At 38.4% G+C, this 26,451-nt stretch overlaps 2 protein-coding genes across 3 annotated transcripts in view; both read left to right on the forward strand.

Annotated features, from left to right (window-relative positions):
- The first annotated feature begins 7,484 nt into the window (after positions 1–7,484).
- On the forward strand, positions 7,485–8,711 carry LOC122082638 (cystinosin homolog). Its single transcript, XM_042650330.1, has 2 exons — positions 7,485–7,795; positions 7,899–8,711. Exons 1-2 carry the CDS (start codon positions 7,674–7,676, stop codon positions 8,608–8,610), a joined length of 834 nt encoding a protein of 277 aa, XP_042506264.1. The 5' UTR covers positions 7,485–7,673; the 3' UTR covers positions 8,611–8,711.
- A 1,424-nt stretch (positions 8,712–10,135) lies between these two features.
- The window catches only part of LOC122081344 (protein arginine N-methyltransferase 1.5), a 54,660-nt gene continuing 38,344 nt past the window's right edge, over positions 10,136–26,451 (forward strand). Inside the window, exons 1-2 of one of the 2 annotated variants that reach the window (XR_006141068.1) lie at positions 10,136–10,700; positions 16,474–16,591. Coding sequence is in view for 1 of the 2 variants with exons in the window: in XM_042648419.1 (XP_042504353.1) it covers positions 10,566–10,700; positions 16,474–16,591 (253 nt within the window). In the remaining variant the exon portion in view is untranslated. The remainder of the gene's footprint in view (positions 10,701–16,473; positions 16,592–26,451) is intronic. The other variant, XM_042648419.1, reaches the window with a different exon arrangement.

The raw sequence follows: 26,451 nt of genomic DNA on the forward strand, positions 1-26,451 counted from the left end.
TCTCGCTCGCATTTATTATTCAGTTAGCAGTTGTAAAACCTCGTGACACATGGAGATAAAGCCCAAAGTCAGGTCCACCCATTATTTCTTTTTAGAAAATGCCAAAAACAATCAAGGAAAAAAAGGCTAAAGTCAGTTAACTATTTACTATTTAGGTAGAAAACTCAAAGCCAGTCCACTCCATACTTTTTAAAGAAAAGCCCAAAGTCAGTCCACTTTGAAAAGCCTAACGTTAGTCCACTCTTTACGATTTCTTATTCCCCACCCAGAAAAAAAAAAAAAAAAATCATTCCAGCTGTCCTCGATTCCCATTAATAATTGGGTATTTAGTGATGGAGTAGCTAGCCCTAGGGGTGTCAATGGATTGGTTACGTCTCGTTTTGGTTTTGGATTGAATCGATTTTGGTGTGGGAATGACGAAATCGAAATCAAATCAATAAGAAAATTTTGATGTCGATTTGATTTTGGTTTTAGTGTGGTTTGATTTTAATTTGGCTTCAGTTTCTTGTATCAATTTGTAATTGGGTTGGTTTCGATTTTTTATCTAATTTGGATTTGATTTTCATACAAACTTATACAAAACTATGCAAAAATTGATTTTTAAATGAATTTTGGGATGATTTCGGTTTTTACTAGCTTTGATTTCGATCCAACTTTTGAAACATTTTTGGTTTCAGTCTGGTTTTGTAACCGATTTTGATTTTGGTCCAGGTTTAAACCGGTTCTGATTTTGTTTCAAGTTCATTCGGTATCTGATTCGGTTTGGCTTTGGAGTCACAATACAACCAACCGAAACCAGCCCAATAAGGCTTTAGTTTGGTTTGGTCCAACTATTTCTGGTTCAGTCTAATAGGTTTTACCGATTCGGTTTAAGTTTTGACACCTCCCTCTCTCTCTCTCTCTCTCTCTCTCTCTCTCTCTCTCTCTCATATATACATCACTTCCTGTTCATAAATGTATATCCTCCTAAGTTCATGTATTTTTCAAAAACCCTTTTAAGATTTCATTTTTATAGCAACCAGCTGTAGTTCCATGCAACCCAGGCAGCAGCTAATTTCATTCTTCATTCTCCATATCTATGATGCGTTTGATATGATGATTTCTTCGAATGCCTTATCGACGTAGATTGCATTCCAAGAATCCTTTCCCAATGCAGCCTTATTGGACACAATGGGTACCATTGGTAAAGTCTGTCTATATGATATTATCGCCCTCCACAAACAACCATTTCATTGGGTGCATAGTATCCTCAAGATACATGGCATATCAAATTTGATGGCCCATTTAAATCATGTACGTAACCTGTGGAGAATGTAAATGCATGCATATACATTTATGTATACATACATATATACATACAAGTCCTGCCAAGTTAGTTAGTATGTCCATTTTAAAAGCTTTGTCCAGCTGTTTGTTTTTTGCTTGAACTTGTTACTTTATTGATCTGTCAAGATATTTTAATCAATATTATACTCACATGCGTGTTTCTTTCATCAAATATTTTTTTCGCTAAAATAGCATTTGTATTAAAAAGAGAAAAGAATGAAAAAATATAACAGGATACTGATTGGAGATTTGGAAATAGCCCCACTCAGATAAAAGGATGAAAGAGAAGGAGCATTTTTCCACCTTCGGCATTGCCATCTGCAGAAAAGAGCTTCAAAACCTCCACACCCCCACAAGAGACAATCAAATAATAGAAAATAAACTAAGCCATCCTATACCTAGGACGACCCGATACATCAATGTCCAAATCCATCTTGACCGAAGCAGGCTAGGCGCTCACTAGGTCTGACATCTCAAATCGACCAGCTGATTTTGATAGAAAATCTGCTATAGAATTTGATTCACGATAACAGTGTGATTTTCTAGTCCACACGCTCCAAATATCTCTGACAGAGAACCCACCTTTGATGAACAATCCAAGGAATTTTGTTTTTGAGAAGTTACCATAGCAATCGAATCACATGCCATCCACAACTTTTGAACTCTCAGTTTTTTAGCATTCTCTATCCCTGAGATAATAGCTAAGAACTCCACCTCAAAATTCGTATGAATTCCAAGGGGCTCCTTGTAATTAGCCATGACCTCCGCCCTATCATTTCGAAATACGCCCCCACTTCCAGATTTTCCTGGATTTCCAAGAGAACAACCATCTATGTTTAGCTTCCACCACCCTCTCGAGGCTGAAACCAGAAGATTTCAAAAAAATCCTTTGGCATGCACTGAATTATTGAAACTCCCATTCTCCTAGCACTCAGCATATCTAAGATTGAGGGAGACGAACCTATGTGGACCAAGGTTTGAGACACCATTTCACAATTGATCAGGGCAAAGCAGTGCTCCATTGGCTTAGATTCTCCCTCATGTCTTCTTGCATTCCTCTCCATCCAGATACTACATGGAATCAGCACAATGCCTTTATTCCAAATTCTCTGAAAAGGGACCATCTTCACTTTTGATTTCCACCATGAAATGAAGCCTTCCATTCCAAAGAAAGCTGGCCATTGAATGCCAAAACTGTCACAAAATTTCTGCCACATAGAACATGCAAAATTACATTCATAGAACATATGGTCTCTTGATTCCTCATCTCGACCGAACAGGCTGCATCTAGAGGGTAATACCACCCCTCGTTTCTTCACATTTTCATCTATTGGAATTTTATTTTTGATCAGCCTCCATCCAAACACTGCTTGACGCGGTTGGATCTGTGAATGCCATACCAGAGACAACCAACCCACCTTAGGCAATTTCCTTCTGATAGTTTCCCAAGCCGATTTAATAGTAAAAACTCCGATGGATTCAAAGTTGGAGGAGCGGAGAGATGGCTGAGACGAGTAATGATACTAGAATCGGACATGAGCCAAAGGATGGCTGGCCTCCGGATCGTGGTAGACAGGCTTTGATTACTGATTTTCTGAAACCAGAATTTTCAAGGAAGGATTCTAGATCGGCTTCTGCTACTAATGATTTTAGATCTGTAGAAGGAGGTGAGGTTGATCGGGTTAAGAATGCAGATGAAAATAGGGAGGAGGTGCGACGATCCTACTCTACTGTAGTGGGTCGTGCCTTGCCGGAAGTGGAATCTTTACCCGATCCTATTCACGCTGGAGCCTACACCAAGATCATAATCCCACAAGATGCCTATGAGGAAAGACTGTTACGGTTCAGGTTTGCATTGATAGGGAGGACGAACTTTTGATATCTTTCAATGGATGACATTCGAAAGGAGGCGAAGGAGAATTGGAATCTAAAAGGCAGAGTGAAGATGGATCCTATGGGGAAGGGGTATATTCTTTTACAATTTGAAAGGGAAGGAGACATGGCAGCCATGTGGAGACGAAGTCTTACAAGAATCCGTGGGCAGATCATCAGATTCCAGCCTTGGAAGGCAGATTTTGATGTTCATGCCAAGAACGTCAAAACCAAGTTGGTTTGGATCAGATTCCCTGACCTGCCACTTGAATACTGGCACGAGAGGATTCTGCTAACGATGGCTAAGGCATCAGGGAGACCTGTGGCACTGGACAGACGCACTCGATCTGCGGCAATGGGCACCTTTGCAAGGGTCCAGGTAGAGGTAGAGATTGGAGCTACCAGACTCGAAGAAATCCAGGTAAAACGAAGGCAACCAGGAACCAACGAAACATTCTGGTTCAAACAAAATATTATGTATGAAGATGCCTTGATCAGATGTGGTTTCTACAAAAAAATGGGACATTCTGTCCATGTATGTAGAGCGAGGAGGGAAGCAGAGACCAGGAAGGAGTCGCAGCGCAAAGAAACTGTTCCAAGGGCGACCTATGTAGATGAAGAGGAAGGCGTCCAGAGCAATGGTCACCGGAATGAGAGCAGTGGCCGCTGGAATGAGCAGATTCCGATGACTGGTGCGTCTAACTTGGAAAGATTTTCCTTACTTTTGAAGGAACGATCTCCTTCCATTTTTGAATCGCCCACTTTAAGGAACATTGATGGAAAATCACTTATGCATAATTTGAATGGAGACATACAAATATGCCTTCCATTAGAAGAAGAAAGGAATATGGAAGGAAATATTCTACATGACAAGAATAACTTGGATGATGGGGAGAATGACTTGGATGATGGGGCGGACTCTATGGCTGGATCAGATAACGGGTCTGTTGGTGGAAATGGGGCTCTTATGGGTCAACGTACGTATTCCCAACCCACACGAAATAATGTTGTTTCTCCTCGAGGGGCTGGAAATGACACCAATAGGGCCATGCACGAGAAGGAATCTTCAAGCCCCATTTACCATGGTAGTGGTGATCGGGTGATGACCCTGACTAGGCATGGCGAGCATCATGAGACTGGTCGGTGCCAACCACTGCAATGGTACAATAATGTCATCTCGTCATTCAACCCCCTCGAGATTAATGGTGGCACGGTGGTGGTTAATCATAAGGAGGTAGACCAGATAGACAAAAATCTCTGCGAAAGGGAGGCTTTGGATTTGGTTCTTGGAAGACAGGGAAAGGGGAAACACCTGACCAATACAGAGTAGACTTTGCAAAAGTCTGGCCGTATTGCCTCATCAAAAAATAGTAAATGAAAGCCCTCTATTGGAATATTAGAGGGATAAAGAAGGCTGCTGCAAGGTTAGCTTTGAGGAATATTTTAAGGGAAAAAATGCCTGATTTCCTTTGCATTGCAGAACCTATAATTCCCTCCGACGCCTTTCCTACGTTGTTCTTCAACAAGTTGGGTTTCGACCCTGATTTCATCCATAATGAGTGACTAGGCAGAGTCTCAAATCTATGGCTTATTTGGCGAAGAGGTGTAGCAAAGCCTGTTGTGCTATCGTCTTCTGAGCAGCAAATCTCTGTCTCTGTGCAATGGGCTCAGGAAATTTTCATCTTATCTGTAGTACACGCCAAATGCCTAAGAGCCGCTAGAAGAGAATTGTGGACCGACTTGGTGGCAACCCATCCTAGGCCGTCCACTCCTTGGATGATTTTTGGAGACTTCAATGCCAGCCTTCTCTCCTCTGAAAAAAAGGGGGCCAGGAATTTTCAACTTAGGGTCAGCGGCAAGGATTAAAGTATCGGTATCGATCACCGTATCGGTCGGCCAAAATTAAGATACGTATCGGAGGGTATCGTATCATATCGGAGATACACTAAGATACGCTAAAGATACACACATAAATGGATAGGAAACATTTTTTTAAACACTTTTGCATAAAGAATTTGTTAAAAAAAGTTATTGATAACATGTATTATGCATAAACACTAAATTGAGGGTATCGTACTAAGAATTCAAGGTCTGTAGTTGTCCCATAAATGTAAAATCCTTGTTCCCAACCTTGATTTCTACTTTAGTTAGAGAGAAATATGGTTGACAGCAACTTTGGAACTAAAACCCTTCAAAAAATCGTTTTTTTCTGAAAAATTACCCATATTGTCCATTATATGACCGTAGCGCCTATCGATACGTATCGATATATATATATATATATATATATCGATACTCACCGATACGTGCTGATATATACTGATACATATCGATACTCACCGATACGTACCAATACATACCGAAACATACATTTTACCTCAATTTTATATTTTTCATAGAGTCGTATCGTATCGATGTGTATTAGTGGTGTATTGATGCATATCGGTATGTATTGTAGGATATATATCGATACGAAATGATTTAAAAAATTCAATGTATCGTATCGGTGTGTATCGTATCGGTCGACTAAATTTAAGATACGTATCGGAGGGTATCGTATCGGTATCGGAGATACTTAAAACCATGCCCCTGAGTAATAAATAATGGGTCTCACTTTATTTCGAGACATATTGGTTTTATCATTGTCTAGATTACTTTGAGTGATAAAATGAAGTGTCTACACTCATATAAGGCAATATTGGTAGAATCATTCAAGAGGATCTCTCCACTTAGCATATGGACTCTACACATAGATTAGGGTTTTTAATATATAAAGAGTAGTGAAGGGAGAGAAGTAGGGGTTAACTTGACCCTTGGAGCTCTTTCTCTTGCTTCCTGCAATTTGACCAGTCCTCTCTCCTTTCTTTCTTCATCTTTTGATAAATTAGGATTTTGAACCCTAAGAGTGTAAGAGAACTACCTATTATCATTATTCTTGTACAAGGGTTGCTCGAGGGAACCCATTCATTTGTGAGGAGATGCGTGTACTATTGATGTATTCTTTTGGAGTTATTGCCCTTGTGGTATGAAGAGGTGACCGTTCTAATACCCTAATGTGTATGAGGATTGATCATTGAATGGAAATCTTTTATTTAGCATCATCCCCACCAACTTTCACATAAAAAAAACACTTGGAGGTTGTTTTATCTCTTTCATAGAGCAAAGAATATGAATTCCAAAATCTTAAAAGCTTTTGTCAATTGATTCCTAAGTCCTTAAATGCAACCTTGGATAAACTAAGCCAAAGATGGTTTTTTGAGAGATGGAATCTTTCTTCTAAGCCAAAGATGGTTATTTGAGATATGGAATCTTTCTTCTATCTATATCCATATTTGGCGTGTGAGTTGTATGCTAACTTCTTTTGGGGTTGCTGCCTACTTTTGCAGGTGTACAAGTTTTTGCTCCTTTCTCAATAAGAGAGTAATTACAATATTAATTACATCAGATCACCCAACAATGTAAAAAGGATATCCACTAGTTTTATAAATAGACTGGGTGTGATTATGACAATAGCGCTTGGTTACTTTTTCTTGTCCATGATAGTCAATTTTATACGAAAGGATCACCAACAAAATAAAAGGATAATTCATACATTGCCGCTGGTACATGCTCTCAGATATGCTCTCTCCTCTTTGACACTCTTTCATCCTTGATCATGTATACGAATCTTGAGGCACTCCCTCAATTGTACACATTGGTTTGCCGTGAAAGACGCCAATATTTACTGCAGCCTATAGATTCCTCCCCCAATAGTTAATGAAGGTCTAAAGAAAAAAAGAAAGAAGAAGTGCCAAGTCCTAGATTGACTTGACTTGTCAATACCCTATTGATTAACATGGGTCATGCCTAAAGTATGGCTATGATAGAATAAATTCCTCCTTCAGTTTGTGTGGATAAAAGGAAACTAGATCCTAAAAGAATCACATTTCTATAGAGATGATGAATGTAGTAATTTCATTCAGCCCAAGATAGGATGATTTTGTTCTGATCGAGTTTGGGTTTGGTGGATGTACAGCTGAAAACCACCCAAGTAGTGCATGTTCCGGTGGCCGGTGCACTGCCCCTGCCCCTGGCCCACCACCATTGTTAGCTCTTAAATCTTAATAATGAAGAAGAAGGAGAAGAAGATATCAACCAACCAACCAACCTTCTTCAGTATATTAATATTAAATCTGCTTAATTTGGTATCTATATGGGAACTCCTAATTATAGAGGGGGTGTCCCTCTAATATTGGTATTCTCCAGGGGGTCGCGTTGTAAATTACCCTAAATAAATTGATTCCCAAAACACTTACAAGAAGCTTATGTGTGTTAAAGCTGTGTTTTGATCACTGGCTCTCTCAAAGTGAGAGTATGGATGGATGGATGGACTGAGTCTTCTTATGTTACCTCGAAATCACAAGACTGATCAGTTCCTTCCATATATCATCTTTACTTTCTGATCTTTGGTGTATCGCCTTAGGAAAGAAAAAAGAATGGTGGTTTCCTGGAAATCTCATCCACTTGAGATTGCTTACAACTTTTTCGGTTGGATTGCTTTCTTCTCCTGGTCCTTCAGTTTCTACCCACAAGTTATCCTCAATTACAGAAGAAAAGGGTAACCCATCCCATTAGTATTACCCTTTCCCCTGTTTTGCTTCAATTTGGTTTGATTGTGATGATATTGTTCTAATCAATTGAATTTTTTTTGGTTTTGAAAGTGTTGTGGGGTTGAATTTCGACTTCCTGGTTCTGAATTTCACGAAGCACTCGTCATATCTCATCTACAATGCTTCTCTGTTCTTTAGCCATGTAGTCCAGAGGCAATACCAAAACAAGTACGGCGGTGGCGGTGGTGGTGGTGATCAGATGATTCCTGTTGCTGCAAATGATGTAGCTTTCTCAATTCATGCTGTTGCATTGACAACAATCACTCTGCTTCAAGTATACATCTATGAAGGTGGAGGCCAGAAAGTCTCTAAAACTTGTATTGCAATCACTTGTGTTGCTTGGGGTTCTGCTGCTATCTGTTTCTTTATATCCCTACCACACCGTTCTTGGCTTTGGCTCATCTCTGTCTTTAATATAATTCAAGTGGTTATGACTGCCATCAAGTACATTCCACAAGCTTATATGAACTTTAGGAGAAAGAGTACACAGGGATGGAGCATTGGAAACATCTTACTTGATTTACTCGGAGGTTTGATGAACTATGCCCAGATGGCCATGCAATCTATAGACCAAGGTTCTTGGGTTAACTTGTATGGGAATATAGGGAAGACCCTACTGTCCTTGCTTTCAATCTGTTTTGACCTTCTCTTCATTTGCCAACATTATCTACTCTACTATCCTTCCAAGAAAGAGAAAGTAGTACTCTCTCCTAACAAGTCTTCTATGGAAAACTCATCTCCAGTTCCGGAAAACAGCATATGATCAGGCCAATGTTTCAGAGATATATATATAATCTTTTTCTTTACTACTTTATCTGTACTACTCTTTCCAGTTAAATGTGAAGGGAACTATTTTATCTGTAATCTTTTCTATGCTTACTAAAACACTCACTCACTGGTTCGAAAACTTACTGGTAAACAGCAGCAACAATAATACCAATATCTAAAAACCTTATTCCAACTTAATGGGATCGACTACATGAAAATTTCAAGTAAGAACGAACATGAGGTTTCATGCAAAAAAAATTACAATACAGATTCTGAGCAAGGTTGAATATAACAACTTTCTTTCCCTCACCATTTTTTGTCAACTTGTTCAAAAGCCCTGTTGCCTTGTTTGTGTGTATGTAGTCACCACCCACACCAACTTCTCTTCATACCTTTTGGCATTGTCCATCAAATTTTTTAAATTCTTGTGTATCATATTCTCATATACCCTGATTGGTTTACCATTTGGCCTGACTCTAATCTTCATACACTACCCCATTACGAGTCTCATCACAACCCCCTTGTTTTTGACAACTCACCCCTCTAATCCTTCCTATCCTAAACTCTTCCACTTCCGGGTATCGTGGCTCCATCACCCTGAATTTCTCTCATTTTTCAGTTCCAAATGGTGGTCACTTCGACCATCCAATGTAGCATTTATGTTAAATAGCATTTCCATTGTCCTCCGCAAATGGAATTATTAAATCGAAAAGCAAACGGATATCTAGGGTTACAACCTTGATGTAGTTTTCCTTGCAACATAATGAATATGGTTGTCATACGCGTCGTCTTCGCATAAACTGTGATGATCGATGGTTTATTGCAATCTCATTAGGCAAAGTTCTATCATCAAAATCCAATAATAGCAATGGAGATCTTTAGAGACACACACTTTCAATTGGGAGATAATGAATAGAAAAAGGGAGAGAGAAAGATAAAACTCTTGAGATTAGGCCAAAAGTTTACTTTGTTGTGGCCAAATCTCTTATAGAGATCTGGCCAGCTAGGATTTGTAATCCTAGTGAGTCTATACTTGCCCTACTTTAGCAATCATAAGTTTTGATTTCGAAGAAAAATTTGATCCCTCTCTCCCTTGTTTGTCGATTTTCTAAGGAGTTTTTTAGATCATGGGGAAGGTAAAGATCCTATGACTATACTTAACCTTACATCAACTCATATATTATCGCTTCATTTTTTTCAATAAAAAAGTTCTAATTTGCATAGGATCACTTATAACATCAAAAATATTTTTGATTAGATTGTCTCGCTTATAACAGAAGAGAAATGTGTCTTACTTTATTCTAATTATATGATGGCAAAAAAGCGTTTTGAGGCGACAGCCAGGGGAGGGGTCTATCATATGGAATGAAACAAGATAGGTCTCCACACATGTCAATGCTAATAATTTGGACATTTATTTTCATGATTAATGTAATTTCTTTTTTATCCTAAAAGAAGAAAACCCTAGTTGGTCTCCACACGTGTAGAGGCGCGAGTATTAATAACCCTCGGGTCTCGACTGTTACTTTGTTGGATCGCGAAAAACCCTACTAAACCCCCAAAGTCGCCTTCATATTTCTTCCCTCTCGTTTTGCATTTCAACAAGGTGGTGGGTGTACATTTTCCTTCTTCTTCACCCACGGACGGTAGAGGAAAGCTTTCTCTTCTATTTCAACTTATATTTTTGACTCTCAAACATCCCTTATCCAAACTCTCTCATTGGCGTTTTACAATCCAAGTTCTACTCTCATTAGGGCGTTTCATTCCGGTCCTTTTTTCTCAGAGAGTTCTCCTCAGTCACCCCTTACTGGTTTCGACCAGATCTCATTCTGTCTCCGACTGAAGCCAAAAAGGGTTTCGAATTTTGTTGTTTTTGTGATTCTGAAAAACTTTTGTTTTGATTCTCTTTCTTGGTATATTCAAAGAGAAATTCATAAAAAGGCTCAGAAGATGCCGCTTGGACAGAGGGTTGGAGATAAAAGCGACTCACGGTACTGTGGAGTCATTACCGAATTCGATGATGACATGCCTCATGTTTTAGCTTTCAATGTTTCTGGAGGTTTCGATTTTATTGTGGCTCCTCTGGTTAGTTTTTGCTCTTTTCTTCCGTTGAAAAGTGTTTTTTTTTTTTTTTTTTTTGTTTGAAGTTTCTGTACTTATTGATACTAAATTATATCAGGAACTGGAAAGATTTGATGCTATGGATTATATTACAACATGATTGAGTTGGATCAAATCAAATCATAATGTAGCTGATGCATGTTTCTTATTTTTTCTCAATGTTGCCACTATTATTTCTATAATTGTTGTTGTTGATGCTCATTCTGTCGTAAATAGGAAATGCCCTTGGGTGAATACTGCAGTTCTGTTTTATGAAGCTATCATTGCATCAAGGGAGTGCTTTTTACACCATTTTTACCTTTTCTTTTGCCTCTATCCCGATGCACCTTCTTTTGTTTCTGCATGTTCTAAGTAATGGACGTTTCCTGGTTTTGGTAATTTGAGTTATAGCTGTTTGCTGTCAGAAGCAAAGTTCAAAATGTGAGTGACTCCGGTGTGATCGTAGTATGTGGTCTTACTTTGTTTCGAGGCCCTTATCTTTTCCAGTGTTCTTACTTATCTTACATGAGTTTTCTTGTGCTTAAAGGTGGCCAATTAGCCAGTCACGCATTAGCCTTATTGGGCTGTCTTTTTGTGTGATTGGTCAGTAAGCTCACCTACAACACCATAGTAATAGTATATTGTGGTGAACTCGGATCCAGGATTCCAGGTTTTCCTCAAGTACTTCTACAGACATTTCCTCAGATTTATGTGGAACAGATCTTGATATCTTTTAAGAAAGGGTCCTCCTAAGTTCACTATGCCTGTCGAAGCATGCCACTTCATGACCTACCACATGGCCGTATATGGGTAGATCCATATGATGGAGGGCCCCATAACTACGTCCCTTGATTTCAGAAAAAAATGATTGAAGGAAAGTGGCTAGAAAGTTCAACACAAAGTTCTATAAAACCATGAAATCTCCACAAGAAGGAAACGAACACGAAAATCTAGAATGCTCTGACAATACCTCAACAACCAAGACCGGGAAGAAGATAAAGAGAGAGACTTTGGTGAGATAGACATGATGGAGTGGTTTCCCCTATTGTGGAGTAACAATTTCCTTTATATTAATCAGTAGCCAACTCTTAGTAGGAAATAAATAAAGAGACATAATCAACAACCGAGACCAGAAAGAAGATAAAGAGAGAGACTTTGGTGAGATAGACATGATGGAGTGGTTTCCCCTATTGTGGACTAACAATTTCCTTTATATTGATCCATAACCAACTCTTAGTAGGAAATAACTAAAGAGACATAACAAGCTAATAACAACTCAACAACTAAACATTAACCCACGGTGCACTTTTCCATGGAAACTCACATGATACACACTTTAACACTCCTCAAGCTGGAGTGTGTATATATATCTTATATATTTTATATTTTATTATAAATTATATATGCATGTTTTTATATATGCATAAATATATACATACATGCATACATATATCTCATGGTGCATACAACTATAATATTGAGTTCTTAACCGGTTGATTGTTTCAATGGTAAATTTGATGATATAATGAATACGGCGTTCTCATATCACCTCCTGGACATGCCTATGGGTGAATACTGCAGTTCTGTTTCTTGCAGCTATCATTGCATCAACGGAGTGTTTGTTATGCCATTTTTCTTTTCTTTTTTGCCCTTAATCCCAATGCACCTTATCTTCTTTCTTTTGTTTTTGCCCGTTCAAACTTTTGGTTGTTAGCTGGTTTTGGTAATTTGATTTATAGCTGTTTGCTTTCAGAAGCAAAGGTTCTTCAAATGTGAGTGATGCTGGTGTGATCCTAGTATATGGCCTAGCTTTGTTTCATGGCCCTTCCCTTTTCCAATGATCTTATTTATCTTTCTTACTTATTTTTCTATTGTATTGGCACATTTAATATTTATTTATTTATTTATTTTTTTTAAGGTGGCCAATTAGCCAGTCACTCATTAGCCTTATTGGGCTGTCCTTTTTGTGTGAATGGTCAGTAAGCTCACCAACAGAACCATTGTTACAGTATATTGTGGTGAACTCAGTTCCAGGTTTTCCTCATGTACTTCTACAGACATTTCCTCAGATTTATGTGGAACGGACACTGATATCTTTTAAGAAAGGGTCCTCTAATATTCACTGTCTGTTGAAATTTTCCTCTTCATGACTTGCCACATGGCCATGCATGGGTGGATCCATATGATAGAGGACCCCATATCTTTCTCCTTTATAAAATTTTCAGCCAAAAATGAGTTAAGTAAAGTGGCTAGAAAGTTGAACCAAAAGTTTTGTAAAACCATGAGATCACCACAAGAAAGAAATAAACCCTAAAGGGGTAGCCGAGTTGGCAAGGGACCTTCGCCTTGAGAAGCGTGTAGTTTTTAGTTGTACTCATCTTTCCTCCTTGGAGCCACTCACACAAGGGTGTTTAGTGCTCTTCATTGCTTTCAGTGAATGTTGAATGGTTCTGATTCGACCCTGGTATGATCCTGGTCCATGCAGTTGTGGGGTCAGTATGGGCCCATGGGACTAGTCAAGTTGAACACTTGGATACCCATTGTTAGCAAAAAAAAGAAAAAAAAAAAAAAAAAAAAAGAAAAGAAAAGAAAGAAATGAATAGGAAAATCTAAAATGCCATTTTGACAATAAATCAACAACCACAATCAGTAAAGAAGAAGAGAAAGAGAGAGACTTTAGTGAACTGGAACATGTTGTAATGAATTCCCATATCGTGGATGTGGACTAAGTATATCCTTTATATTAACCAATTAACCGGTAATCAACTCTTAGTAGGAAATAATTTAGTACACGTTGCAAGCTAGTAGAAACTCAGCAACTAAACGCTATCCCATTGTACACTGTTCCATGGAGCACCCGTGGAACCTATCACATGATACACACTAACAGTCCCCCTCAAGCTGGAGTGTATATATATGTCATGATGCATACAACTATAATATTGAGTTCTTAACTGGTTGATTGTTTCAATGGTAAATTTGATGATATAATGAATGCGACGTTCTCATATCACCTCCTGGACATGCCTATGGGTGAATACTGCAGTTCTGTTTCTTGCGGCTATCATTTCATCAAGTGAGTGTTTGTTATGCCGTTTTTCTTTTCTTTTTTTTTTTCCCTTAATCCCAATGCACCTTATCTCCTTTCTTTTGTTTTTACCCCTTCAAACTTTTGGTTGTTAGCCGGTTTTGGTAATTTGATTTATAGCTGTTTGCTTTCAGAAGCAAAGGTTCTTCAAATGTGAGTGATTCTGGTGTGATCCTAGTATATGGCCTAGCTTTGTTTCATGGCCCTTCCCTTTTCCAATGATCTTATTTATCTTTCTTACTTATTTTTCTATTGTATTGGCACATGTAATATTTATTTATTTATTTATTTATTTATTTTTTTTAAGGTGGCCAATTAGCCAGTCACTCATTAGCCTTATTGGGCTGTCCTTTTTGTGTGAATGGTCAGTAAGCTCACCAACAGAACCATTGTTATAGTATATTGTGGTGAACTCAGTTCCAGGTTTCCCTCATGTACTTCTACAGACATTTCCTCAGATTTATGTGGAACGGACACTGATATCTTTTAAGGAAGGGGCCTCTAATATTCACCATGGCTGTTTAAATTTTCCACTTCATGACTTGCCACATGGCCGTGTATGGGTGGATCCATATGATAGAGGACCCCATATCTATCCCCATTTTAAAATTTCAGACTAAAATGAGTTAAGGAAAGTGGCTAGAAAGTTGAACCCAAAGTCTTAAATGCCATTGTGACAATACCTCGGCAACTAGAACCTGTAACGAAGAAGAAGAGAAAGAGAGTGACTTTGGTGAGCTAGAACATGGTGGAGTGAATTCCCCTATCGTGTACTAACTATTTCCTTTATATTAACCAGTAACCAACTCTTAGTAGGAAATAACTTAAGAGACGTAACAAACTAGTAGAAACTCAACAGCTAAACATTATCCCATGGTGTACTGTCTACGGTACAAACCTTAACACACACACATACTCCAGCTTATGGGATTGTGTCTTGTACAGTTGGATCTGTCCTTCTCAGATCCACCCATCTGATTGATCTGAAATTTTCAGCAATGGTTTCTTACCCTTAGAACAGAACTTTATTTGAGTTCTGGTCCATAATCTGGACTTCTATTCTCTGAGAAAGATCCTGTTTGTGTACTGTTTTGACTATTCAGATTCTGTTCTATATTACCCTCCTGGGACCCTTCAAAAGTAGGACTTAAACTGGGCAACTGCCTTTTATAGATTGAAATTGAATACTGGACAGGACCTGGATGTGTAATTAGGCGGGGTTCTTTTGAGAGAGAACAGCTACCGTTAAAATAGAAGTAAATGTTCTAGGTTCTTTTGTCTCATCTTTAATATTGTGGAATTACAACAATAGAAACTTTTGGTGGTTGGACTATTATTGTACATAATGCAGAAAATGTTGGTTTATTGGGCAAAAGGAACTGTTTTATTTTGGTCTTCCTTTGGTGGATAATTAGCCAAGCCAATCACATAGCAACTTTATAGCTGTTCTTTGTGTGAATGGTGAGTAAACTCACTGGAACTATACTGGTGCTGTTTGATTTGCAGAAAACTTTTTCAATTTTCTCTGCAAGTGGCAATGTGCCGACACTTGAACTCATTTGTGTACAATGTATAGCAACAAGATATCTAATAATATAGCGTATGTTTTCCTTTTCTTTGTGATGAGTAACAACGGATTTATTGGTGAGAAAAAGTACATTTCCTTAATCACATCACTGTATCTGCTCTTAACAATTTCTTTCATAAGAGACGAAGTGATCTCAGAGGACATCTTATCAAATGCTTTCACTAAGTTGATATTATCATGTGAAAAGAGTGTTTCTTCTTTCTGAACTTTCAGTCTGTTTCCCAAGTAATTGTGTCAGTCATCAGTCTTATTGGCATAATTCAAAATGATTTTCGACTTGGCTCTAAGATTGCTGGACCAGCTTTCTGGGAAAACAAACCATTGATGGTTAGAGTATTAATCATCAAAGGTTGAAATTTGGTGAAAAATGAATCTTGATGGGATTTCTTTGGTGGGTTGTTAGTCGATTACGTAGCAGTTTTAATCCCTGATTTTTGTGTGAATAGTCAGTGCACTCACCTTGAGTATGCTGGAGTTGGTTCACAATGCAGGAAATTTCACCAGTTTCTGTGCGAGTGGGAATGCACCAATACTAGATATCATGAAAGCACATAAATGGTTTTGCAGGATTTTCTAATATTGGAGTGAAAGTGAACACTGAACAACCCTAGAATTGCAATTGGCTAGGGTAATTCTGATTCAGAATATGTGCTGTTAGTGTATAAGTTAGTACTAGAGCTACTGGGATTGTGAAATAGGGTTTTTAGTTTCAAGCTGTGGTTAGGGTTTTGGCGGGTTGAAGGATGATGATATGGCTAGGTTATGGTATGAGAAAGTGAGTCCTTTTAATGATTGAATGATTGATTAGAGGAGAATGGGTTCTGTTTTGGGTTAATATGGTATAGATAGTAATCGAAAAATCCCCTCCTTTCCCCCCCTTTTTGGATAATAACTTGCCTAAAATGAACTAATTAGATTTTTTTAAAATTCACTTTCAACTGGAGGGTCCAAGATGTTTGTTTCATATTATCTTTGAATCCCACTAAATGTATTTCCAGTCTGTGCATGGTCGAATTGATTTTATATCGAAGATAATGTTTTTTTTTCTTTTTCTAATCTTATTTTATAATTTATTGACACAGATGGATCCCACTTATCGGCCTAGTTTAAAAAGAAGCGATGGTTGTGGAGCTAGTGTTCTACCATTTGCAGGCTCAGATTTAGTTTTAAGCCCTTCACAGTGGAGTTGTCATGTTGTGGGTATGCACTATTTTGTGATCTCAAAATGTATTCTTATCTGGTATGCATTAGCTCTATATGCTTTTCACATTTCAAACTTTATCATTTTCTTTTCTTTTAAAATTGAATTTGGTGCTTCCTCGAGCAATTGATGACCCGAATTTTCTCTTAATGGCTATGTATTTGAATTAGTATATTTGTTTTAGCATCATTGATTGAGCTATTTTCCGTTCCTATTGGGTCGTCTACTCATTAAATATGTAATTAGAGATCTAAATGTTTAAGTATTACCTTTTGAATGGCTGTCAGGAGTTCATTGTAGTTGAAGGTTGGAGATTGTTGATATCCATCCCCAGTGTATCAAACCAATCTGCACACAAAAACGGTATTTTAGCAATTCTGTAGTATTGAGGTTCCCAGTAACCATGGAATGGCCTATGGTTGAAATCTCACCATTGGATTTGTGTATGCAACCCAAGCTGCATACTTGGAAAGGTTCAAAAACTTGTATTTCGGTCTCGTTTCGGTCAGAACAAAATGACCGGAAGTAGTGAAATTTTGACCGGAACAGTGTCTTTCTGGTAAGTTTTGCTTGGACTTTTTTGGGGGGGGGGGACAGCAGAAATGATAAAAAAATTTGAACTGAAACGATTGAAATTTTGACGAAGCAGTGCATTTTTGTGACTGAAATTACATTTGACTGAAATTATGCCTACTTCTGGTTTTGCATCATGTTTCGTCTTGTTTTGTTGAAACTAGCAAAATTCCTTAGATATTTCGGGGAAATTTTGAACTATTATGCTTTGTTGTTCTTAAATGGGTTTTTTGGACATGCAAGCACCAGGCTAAACCATTCGACGGGTTCTTTTTGGTAAGCATATATAGAAGCTCCTTTATGTGTATCACAAAAAAGATGTCAAATGGTCAAATTACTTCACTCTGTTTGATATTTTAATTTAATATCTACAGAATCAATCTATGGGCCTTCTCTGTGGATCAATAGAATGTAGCCCAAGAGGCGGGAAATGGAAATGCTCAGATAATGACGATAATTCAGACTATGCAGTGCAAGTGCGCATATTCACATTCCTGTGTAGGAAACACCTTACAAACAAGCAAGTCCTTTCGCTCTTAGGATGGTTGTAGATCAGTTAGCTCAGCTGTTGCTTGGTTGCGTAGTTTAAACATCTTTTTGCTCGCTGGGTAGCAAAGTTTGATTTTCTTGGGGTTTACGACGGAAGATAAGAAAACAAACAAAAGAAGGCACTAAAGTTTAAAGTGGTTTGTCAAATGCCTTCATCCACTACCTGTATTGTTCTAGGTTTTCCACTAAGGTGTAGCTTTTCCCGGTGCTAACCAAACATTTATGTAGTGGGTAAGGCTGCATACATTTGCCCCTCCCATTCCGAGACCCTGCAGTAGTGGGAGCTCCTGCATTGGGTTGCTCTTTTTTACTCTGGTGAGGAAACACCTGTTGTTTTACTATGGCTCATGACTAACCCTGATGCAGATAAGTCACTGAATGAGCTTATTTTATCGGAAATAAGCCTTGGGTTGGGTTATGTATGTGTTGGGTCTTTGATCCCATGAGTTTTCTTTGTAATGTGCCCATTAAAATGAGTAGAAAGTAGGAAAACATGATTAATTCATTAGTTTAGTTAGAGTCCTTGTTTTGATTCTATTTTCTTTGTTACTTCAGTTTTCTACTTAGTTTAGGTTTCCTGGTTAGTTAAGGATTGGGTTAGGCCTTTCCTTTTTAGTGTTTGAGTCAGTTTTGAGTCTTTTATATAAGTTTGTAAAGGGCTACAACATTGAACACGAATTTGATTAAATAAGAAAAAAGGGAAAGTTTTGTGAGATGCAGTGCTGTAAGGTGCATTGCTGCGAGAGACAGATTGGGTGAGATGCCCTAGGGAAGAGTGAGATACTTGACCTAACCTATTCCCTTACCCCGTTATTCCCTTCATTCTCTTATTTTTGTTTTGTTCATACTATCTGTCCGTAAATTTTATTTTTATTGAATTTACTAAAGATCCTACTTGGGTTTGGATTAATTGTGACCCAATCTTACATTATTTGGTATTAGAGTCTAGCCAGACCAAAGATGGAGCCACATGAATTTTGTGAGAAACTCTTTATACATCTTCTTTGAATGGGTAAATGAATTGGACATGTACTTTGACAACTACAACTTGACAGAGACGCAACAACTTCGATATGTTCACTCCCAAATGAGTGATTGTGTCCGAATACAATGGAGAGGGCGTGAAAGACAACTTCAAGTTCAAGGGTGTGAGCCTAGAACTTGGGACGAGATGCAGTATGAGTTGGCGGGCATGTACCTATCTAAGCATGAGCGAAGAATGTACTTCCCTCCACCAGATTTCCAAAAGTCACCCACAATTGACAAGAGTATGAAGGAATCATTGGCCTTTATTGCACAACGCATTGCAAAGGAACAACAAGAGAAGACACCTCTGACCAAGGAACCAGAGTCAGAAGTTGAGGTTAGTGCATGGTTTAAAGTATCTCTGATACCGATACAATACTCTCCGATACATATCTTAAATTTAGCGGACCGATACGATACACACCGATACGATACATAAAATTTTTAAAATCCTTTCGTATTGATATATATCCTACGATACATACCGATATGCACCGATACACAACCGATACGATACAATACACCGATACGTTTCGATACTCTGAAAAATATAAAATCAAGGTGAAATGTACGTTTCGGTATATATCGGTACATATCGGTGAGTATCGGTATGTACTGATACAGTGCGCTACGGTCATATAATGGCCAAGATATGTAATTTTTCAGAAAAACACGATTTTTTGAGGGGTTTTTGTTCCAAAGTCACTACCAACCATATTTCGCTCTATCTAGAGTGAAAATCAAAGTTGGGAACAAGGATATTACATTTATGGCACAACTACAAACCTTGAATTCTTAGTGCGATACCCTCAATTTAGTGTTTATGCATAATATATATTATCAATAGTTTTTTTTAACAATTTTTTTATGCAAAAGTGTTTCCTATCCATTTATGTGTGTATCTTTAGCGTATCTTAATGTATCTCCGATACGATACGATACCTTCCGATACGTATCTTAATTTTGGCCGACCGATACAGCGACCGATACAAATACTTTAATCCTTGGGTTAGTATTGGTGAAAATCCAGCCACTCCTACTGTCGGGGAGAGGTAGTCATTGATGTTCTTATCAGAGAGATTAAAGTGGATGAAGTCAAAAGCAACATAGTCACAATTATGGACAAGGAGATCGAACCCAAGGAGAATGGTACTTCAACATCTGTGATGACTGTGAACAACCAAGAGGAAGATCTTGAGGTGCTTGAGATTGAAATTGTGGAGGTCAAGAATACAGTGGTTGAAGGCGTCAAGGTGTACATGTGGATGATCCCATGGATACATTTGAGATTGTTAAACCTAAGCATGTGGAGTTCATCATCCCATTAAAGTATCTTGAAGATCGAGCCCTCACATTCTAGACTTCATTCATATCTTCAAAGAATTGCCTAAGTCTTACTATGGACTGTAGTTTAATCTTCATCACACCAAGGTAGTTGTTCTCATGTTCAAAACTCGACCTCGAGTTTTTTTTAAATGGTGGAGAATTGACGTAGATAAGCCACTTAATGAGCTTATTTTATTGGAATAAGCCTTGGGTTGGGTTATGTATGTGTTAGGCTTTTGTTCCGATGGGTTTTATTTGTAATTGACCACTTTAATGGGCCTAAAATATGGGTAGAAAGTAGGAAAACGAGATTTAATTAATTAACATAGTTGGAGTCTTATTTTGAGTTTATCTTCTTTGTTATTTTAGTTTTCTAGTCAGTTTAGGTTTCCTAGTTAGTTAAGGATTGTGTTAGGCCTTTCCTTTTTAATGTTTGAGTCAGTTTTGAGTCTTTTATATAAGTTTGTTGTTTAGGTTTCCTAGTTAGTTAAGGATTGTGTTAGGCCTTTCCTTTTTAATGTTTGAGTCAGTTTTGAGTCTTTTATATAAGTTTGTAAGGGGCTTACAACATTGAACACGAATTTGATTAAATGAAAAAAGGAAAAATAAAGCTTTGTGTTGGAGAACTGTGAGATGCAGTGTTGTGAGAGATAGCTTGGGTGAGATGCCCTAGGGAAGAGTGAGATACTCGACACAACCTATTCCCCTACCCCATTCGTCCCTTCATTCTCTTATTTCTGTTTTGTTCATACCATCTGTCCCAAAATTTGATTTTTATTGAATTTACTGAAGATCCTACGTGGGATTGGATCACTTGTGACCCAATCTTACACTAAACCTAGTAGCTTCGCAAGATCACTACCAAAGCACAATTCCACTTGGTGAGGGATCACCAGCTGTTTTCTCCGTTCACAACAAGTTCAGTGTTCTCCTAGGATGATAATCAAGCCTAGACACCTAACCTTGTAACTGAGTTCTTTTAGAATTTTTTTGTACTTATGATTATAAGTCTCCTGAATAGGTGGATATCCATATCAAAGTACAGATAAAACCCCTTTGATAGGCTGATATGCAAGATATAAATCAACACCCTCAACATGTGGCCCTTATTAGATAGACGAATTTTGCAACAGTTAAGGGTCTTATTAGTCGATACTTATTGGTATCGGTTGGTATTGGTACAACAACAACAACAAAGCTTAGCCTTATCCCAACTAAATGGGGTCGGCTACTTGGATCCGCAAGATTTTGGGTGGGGGGGGAAACAAAAGCAAAAACAAAAACAAAAACTTTGGGACATCCCACTCATGAACCATCTGCAACTCGAATCCTAGCTCTCCATGTAGCTCTGTTAGATGCCATACTTGGGTGAAGGCTTAACTTTTGCATGTCTCTACTAATTAACTCATCAATGGTCAATTTTGGCCTGCCCCTGGTCGTTTTAGCTCCATTCATATGCATTTGGTCACTCTTTTGTATCGAGGCATCCAAGGGCCTCCTTTGGACATGGCCAAATCGTCGTAACCGACATTCTTTGAGCTTATCCTGAATTGGGGCAATTCTTTAATTCGATCTAATCTGGTCATTTCTTGTTCTACCTCTCAGTGTTTGCCGCACATCCATCTCAACATCCTCATCTCAACCACACTCAACTTATCTATGTTACGCTTCTTGACTGCCCAACATTTTGCACCATACATCATAGCTGGTCTTATGGCTGTCCTGTAGAATTTTCATTTAAGCTTTAGACGAATACGTCGACCACATAACACTCCAGACTCCCCTCTCCATTTCATCCATCCTACTTTAATTCTGTGGGAAATATCATCATCAATCTCACCCTCTAGAAGGCCCGAATGAAAGACCCAAGTGATGCAGGAGTGATTCTTTGGACTGGGCTGAAACCATTTGAGTGATCCAATCAAGAACCGGATTTGATTGATTTTTTGGAGTTTAGTAGGATTTTTTGAAGGTTTATCTATTTTGGGAATAAGATTGTAATCTATCTTTTATTTGGCTAGATTACGTAGGATATTGGCTTTACCAATTTGAGTTTAGTTTTTAGTTTCCTAGTTTATGAGTTATGATATTTAGGAGTTTATTTTATTATTAATGTGCTTGTAAACCAATTCATTGGACAGATTGGAGATGGAATAGAAAATTGAGTTGTTTGGGTTGAAATCCTGCGTGGCTGGTGTGTGCGAACTCCTTCCTTCCCATCCCCTTTCTTACTTGTGATCTCTCTTTGTTTTTCTTTCTTTCCCTTTCTTCCCCTGCAACTTCCTCTGTTCTCTTTCTTTCCTGTTATTATTATTTTTTCCCCCCGTTCCTGACCTACTCTTTGGTCGGTTGACTGGACAAAGGGAAAGGAGTCCTTTTCATCCTAAAAATTGGTGGTGTGTTCACAAACAAGGAGGTGATTCTGGTAGTGGTAGTTTTGTATCGAAACATAGATGCTGTGAGAAGAATTAGCTCTTCAAACACAGCTGATTCCTGTTCTTCCACCAGGTATGGTTTGTAGAAATTTATTCTGCAGGTAATGGCTTTTCTACTTTTGTTGAGTGTAATCAAGAGATCCCACGCTTAAATTCTTGACCCATTTGGAACAATATGTGAGGAGCAATGTCAATCGCAATCTAACCCTTTCCGCTGTTGGTTCAGAGTCAGGAGGTTAAAGACAACCCCAGATTTTCTCCCTCCATGATTTATCTTTTTGTAATTTGCTATTTCTCCCTCCCCTTTGGTCGATATCAATTGTTGTCCATATTTTATCATTAATTCTAAAAAACCCCATACTTGAACACTTGTTGCCAATTGCGTCTTTGACTGTGTTTCTCATGCCAAAAGGGACCCTATACTGTTCACACTTTTTTAGGGGGTGTTTGGTTCGATTTTTCCATCGGACCACATTCTAGGGATCCTTGTTTCGCATTAAAATAAAACTGTTTGGTTCCTGTTTCCGAAAAATTGATCCGGACTCAGGGTGTTCAATGGAATCACAAATTACACTAAAAGCCACGACTCAACGGATTAACCTGAATAGGTAAATCCAAGATTGAGTCACATGATTCCAGGGTTCATATAAAAACCCCAGAATTTGGGTGACTCCATTTATCGTGTTTTGCTATCTCACTTTTACCCTCATTCGGTGACTTCAAGTTTAGATTTCCCTTTTCTGTGTTTTCTTCTTCTTCTTCTGTGTTTTGCTATCTAACGTTTACCCTCTTTCCACGAAAGACGATCGCAGCTGAGAAGAAACTGAAAACTGAGTGGATTCGAGACCTTCTGCTATCTCACGTCCTTGTTGTTGCTCGAACCTTCTGGTATTCTCTATCTGCTCTTGCTCTCTGCTCTCTCTCTCGATTGATGTCCCTCTCTATGCTCTCTCGCTTGCTGTCCCTCTTTGCGCTCTCTCTCTGTATCTCTCGCTCGCTGCTTGCTCTGTACCTGTCTCTCTCTCTCACGCTCATCGTCTACGATTTTCCAAGCAGCGAGCTCCGCTTTCAGAGCGAAGCAAGCCGCACTAGCCTATTACATTTTTCAGCAGCAAGCGGGGCTTAGTCAAGTCGCGAGAAAACGGAGGGCGCGCTGGCACGCTAGCGCTTCGGCTTGAGAGCGCGACGCGCGAAAGGTGTTGCGCATTAGCACATCCATTTTCTTTGCTACGCGCGCTAGCCTTTTTCAGTTGGCTTCAAAGCCTACATGCACAGTGAACTGTAATTGTGAAAAGGTTGGAAGATTTGGCCAAAGAAGACATGAACGTAGGGGTTTGATTCAGCCTTGCTAAGTGTTAAAACTTAGACAAATCTAGGGTTTCAGTTTGAGAGAAGACTCGAATTTAGGGAATTTGGGTTAGAAGAAGACACGAATGTAGGGGTTTGATTCGTAGGAAGAAGATACGAACTTAGGGGTTTGATTCATCTCATTGCAATTTCTAACAAAATAATTTTGATTTTATTTTACAGTTCATTAAATCCATGTTAAGATAACTATACATGATGCATAGAATCAACTGACAGAATTAAGGTAACCAAACTGTTTTCCACTCAAAATCAACTGACAAAATCAGGGTAACCAAACAGTTTTTCATCCAGAAGAAAATTGTTCCAAAGAAACTCCTCCATATGAGCTACATCCAGAATCAAAACGTGTTCCAATAGAATAATCGAATCAAAAACACCCTTAGACTACCATTATCAGTTGATACTCAGAGGTCTAGTGAATGATTTTACTTAGTAATGATAGAGGTCACCTTTATCTATAATAGGATTACCATGTAACTGAATAGGAAAGTAAGGTGTGAATGACTAAGCATCCTTATCTAAGACAACTAACCATTCTTATCTCAACACACACTTTCAAGTTGGTGCCCAACTTGGAGACAAGAGGATGAAACACCTTACAGTTCCAAGCTTTGGTAAACACATCAGCTAATTGGTCAGCTGAATTGACAAAAGACATACAAATTATTTCTTGGTTGAGTTTCTCTTTGATGAATTGTTTGTCAATCTTAATGTGCTTTATTCTGTCATGTTGGACTGGATTATGAGCAATACTAATGGTCGCCTTATTGTCACAATAGAGCCGTATGGATCTTCAAAAGTAAATCCAAGATCACACAATCGGCTCTTAAGACACATGAGCTCACAAAATACCTTGTGCCATTGCACGTTACTCAGCTTCCACACTAGTAGGGTGTTAATTGGTTTGGTTCTATCTGATTAGTTTGATTTTATTTTGTATATTTCTCCAATTTCCCAAAGCAAAATCAGAATTCGTCATCTTCTCCCATGTGTGAAAACCAGAATTCGGAACAATGATCAAGGAATAGCAATTCATGAATCGACTCATTTGCAGGAGGAAATATTTTAGGGGGAACAGGATTTGCTAGGATATTATAAGAAATTTCTTCGGTGGGAAAAAAACTCGAAACACAAGTAGAGATCTCCAGTTCTAAATTGAGTGTCTTGAATTGAAATTCTTCCTAAAAGGATTGTTGCTTTTAGATTTGTTCGAATATGAAATTTAACGTTCCTGATTTCCTCCACGATTTTCTCTTTTGTAAATCACCTATCATCTAAATCTTCATCTAAACAGGCTGGAGAGACCAAGCACAGAACATCATTGGATTTTTGCCATACTGGAGTCGTGGTTGTTGTTCAATTCCAAAATAGGAGATATCTGTATCTTCTTATTCCGTTAGGTAGGGGGATTTTAGCAGTAGGGTTCGTAGATGGGCTGGGGGTAGGGGTGAGGCAGAAGGCGAGCTGCCGTGATGGGGATGGTTTAGAGAGAGAGAGAGAGAGAGAGAGAGAGAGAGAGAGAGAGAGAGAGAGAGAGTATCCCGAGTCCGGAAAAAGTCTATTGTCGGTTGCCTTCTGCTATGACAGAGGAGGATGATGAAGGAGAAAAGAATAAATTGAAAAATGGGATTGATCAATGGCAAAGATCTAATCTAATGGTCAATATGCTAGCACATTTTATCCTGGGTAACCAGCTAGCTTACCCATCCTTCTCCCTTGTGGTTGTTATTGTAAGTTATTTTATTCTATGTTTATCATTTATCTCTCTCTCTCTCTCTCTCTCTTTCTATATATGTATACGTTTTTCAATATTTGTTTATATTTAATGCGAGTTTGATTGCCATGGTCAAACTCCAGCTTTGACTTGCTTTGGTTGGGCAATTCTTTATTTTTCACTCAACATTTAGATTGAAACTGTTAGCCACTTAGGTTTTTTAGGCTTTTAGCTATTCTATTTTGTACTAATTTCTAATAACTTTGGGAATATTTATAGATTGATTTATGGATTTACATTTATTTGAAAATCAGTGCACCGTCAACCCTTAGGCTTGTGTCTTGCATTGCCCCTCGGGCACTATGGCCCAAGTGGCCAAGTGTGCCTCACGCTCAACAACTTTGTAATTTATTGTTTGTGGTACTGCTTAAACTAAGACAAGGTAAAAAAAAATTGGATTTTGATGGGATTTTGACTTCACTGAAACCAAAGTAGTTCGTAATTTTGGTGAAGAAATTTGGTCTATTTCTGTGAAAAATGAGAAATGGGCATTTTGGTGCCCAAAACCTCACGCCTGAGGCACTATGGCCATTTTGGAATCATTAGATTGAGAAAAACACAAAATGATAGTTTGGTTTCGGACCCTATGTCACATGATGACCATGTCATCATCTGCCTAAAGAATCTCTCAAAGTCCACAACAGCTCTATAGGTGAGAAATTTGAAATTTGGGAAATTCGACCAAGTGATGCAGTGATGCTTCAATTTACCTAGATGTTGAAATGGATGCTCCACAGTTGACCACCAAGCCTTGATTCAGCTGCAAATGAAGGATTTGACCCCAAATAAAAAAAAAAAAGAGATTTTC

The sequence above is a fragment of the Macadamia integrifolia genome, chromosome 6 (genome assembly GCF_013358625.1).
Source record: "Macadamia integrifolia cultivar HAES 741 chromosome 6, SCU_Mint_v3, whole genome shotgun sequence".
NCBI lineage: Eukaryota > Viridiplantae > Streptophyta > Magnoliopsida > Proteales > Proteaceae > Macadamia > Macadamia integrifolia.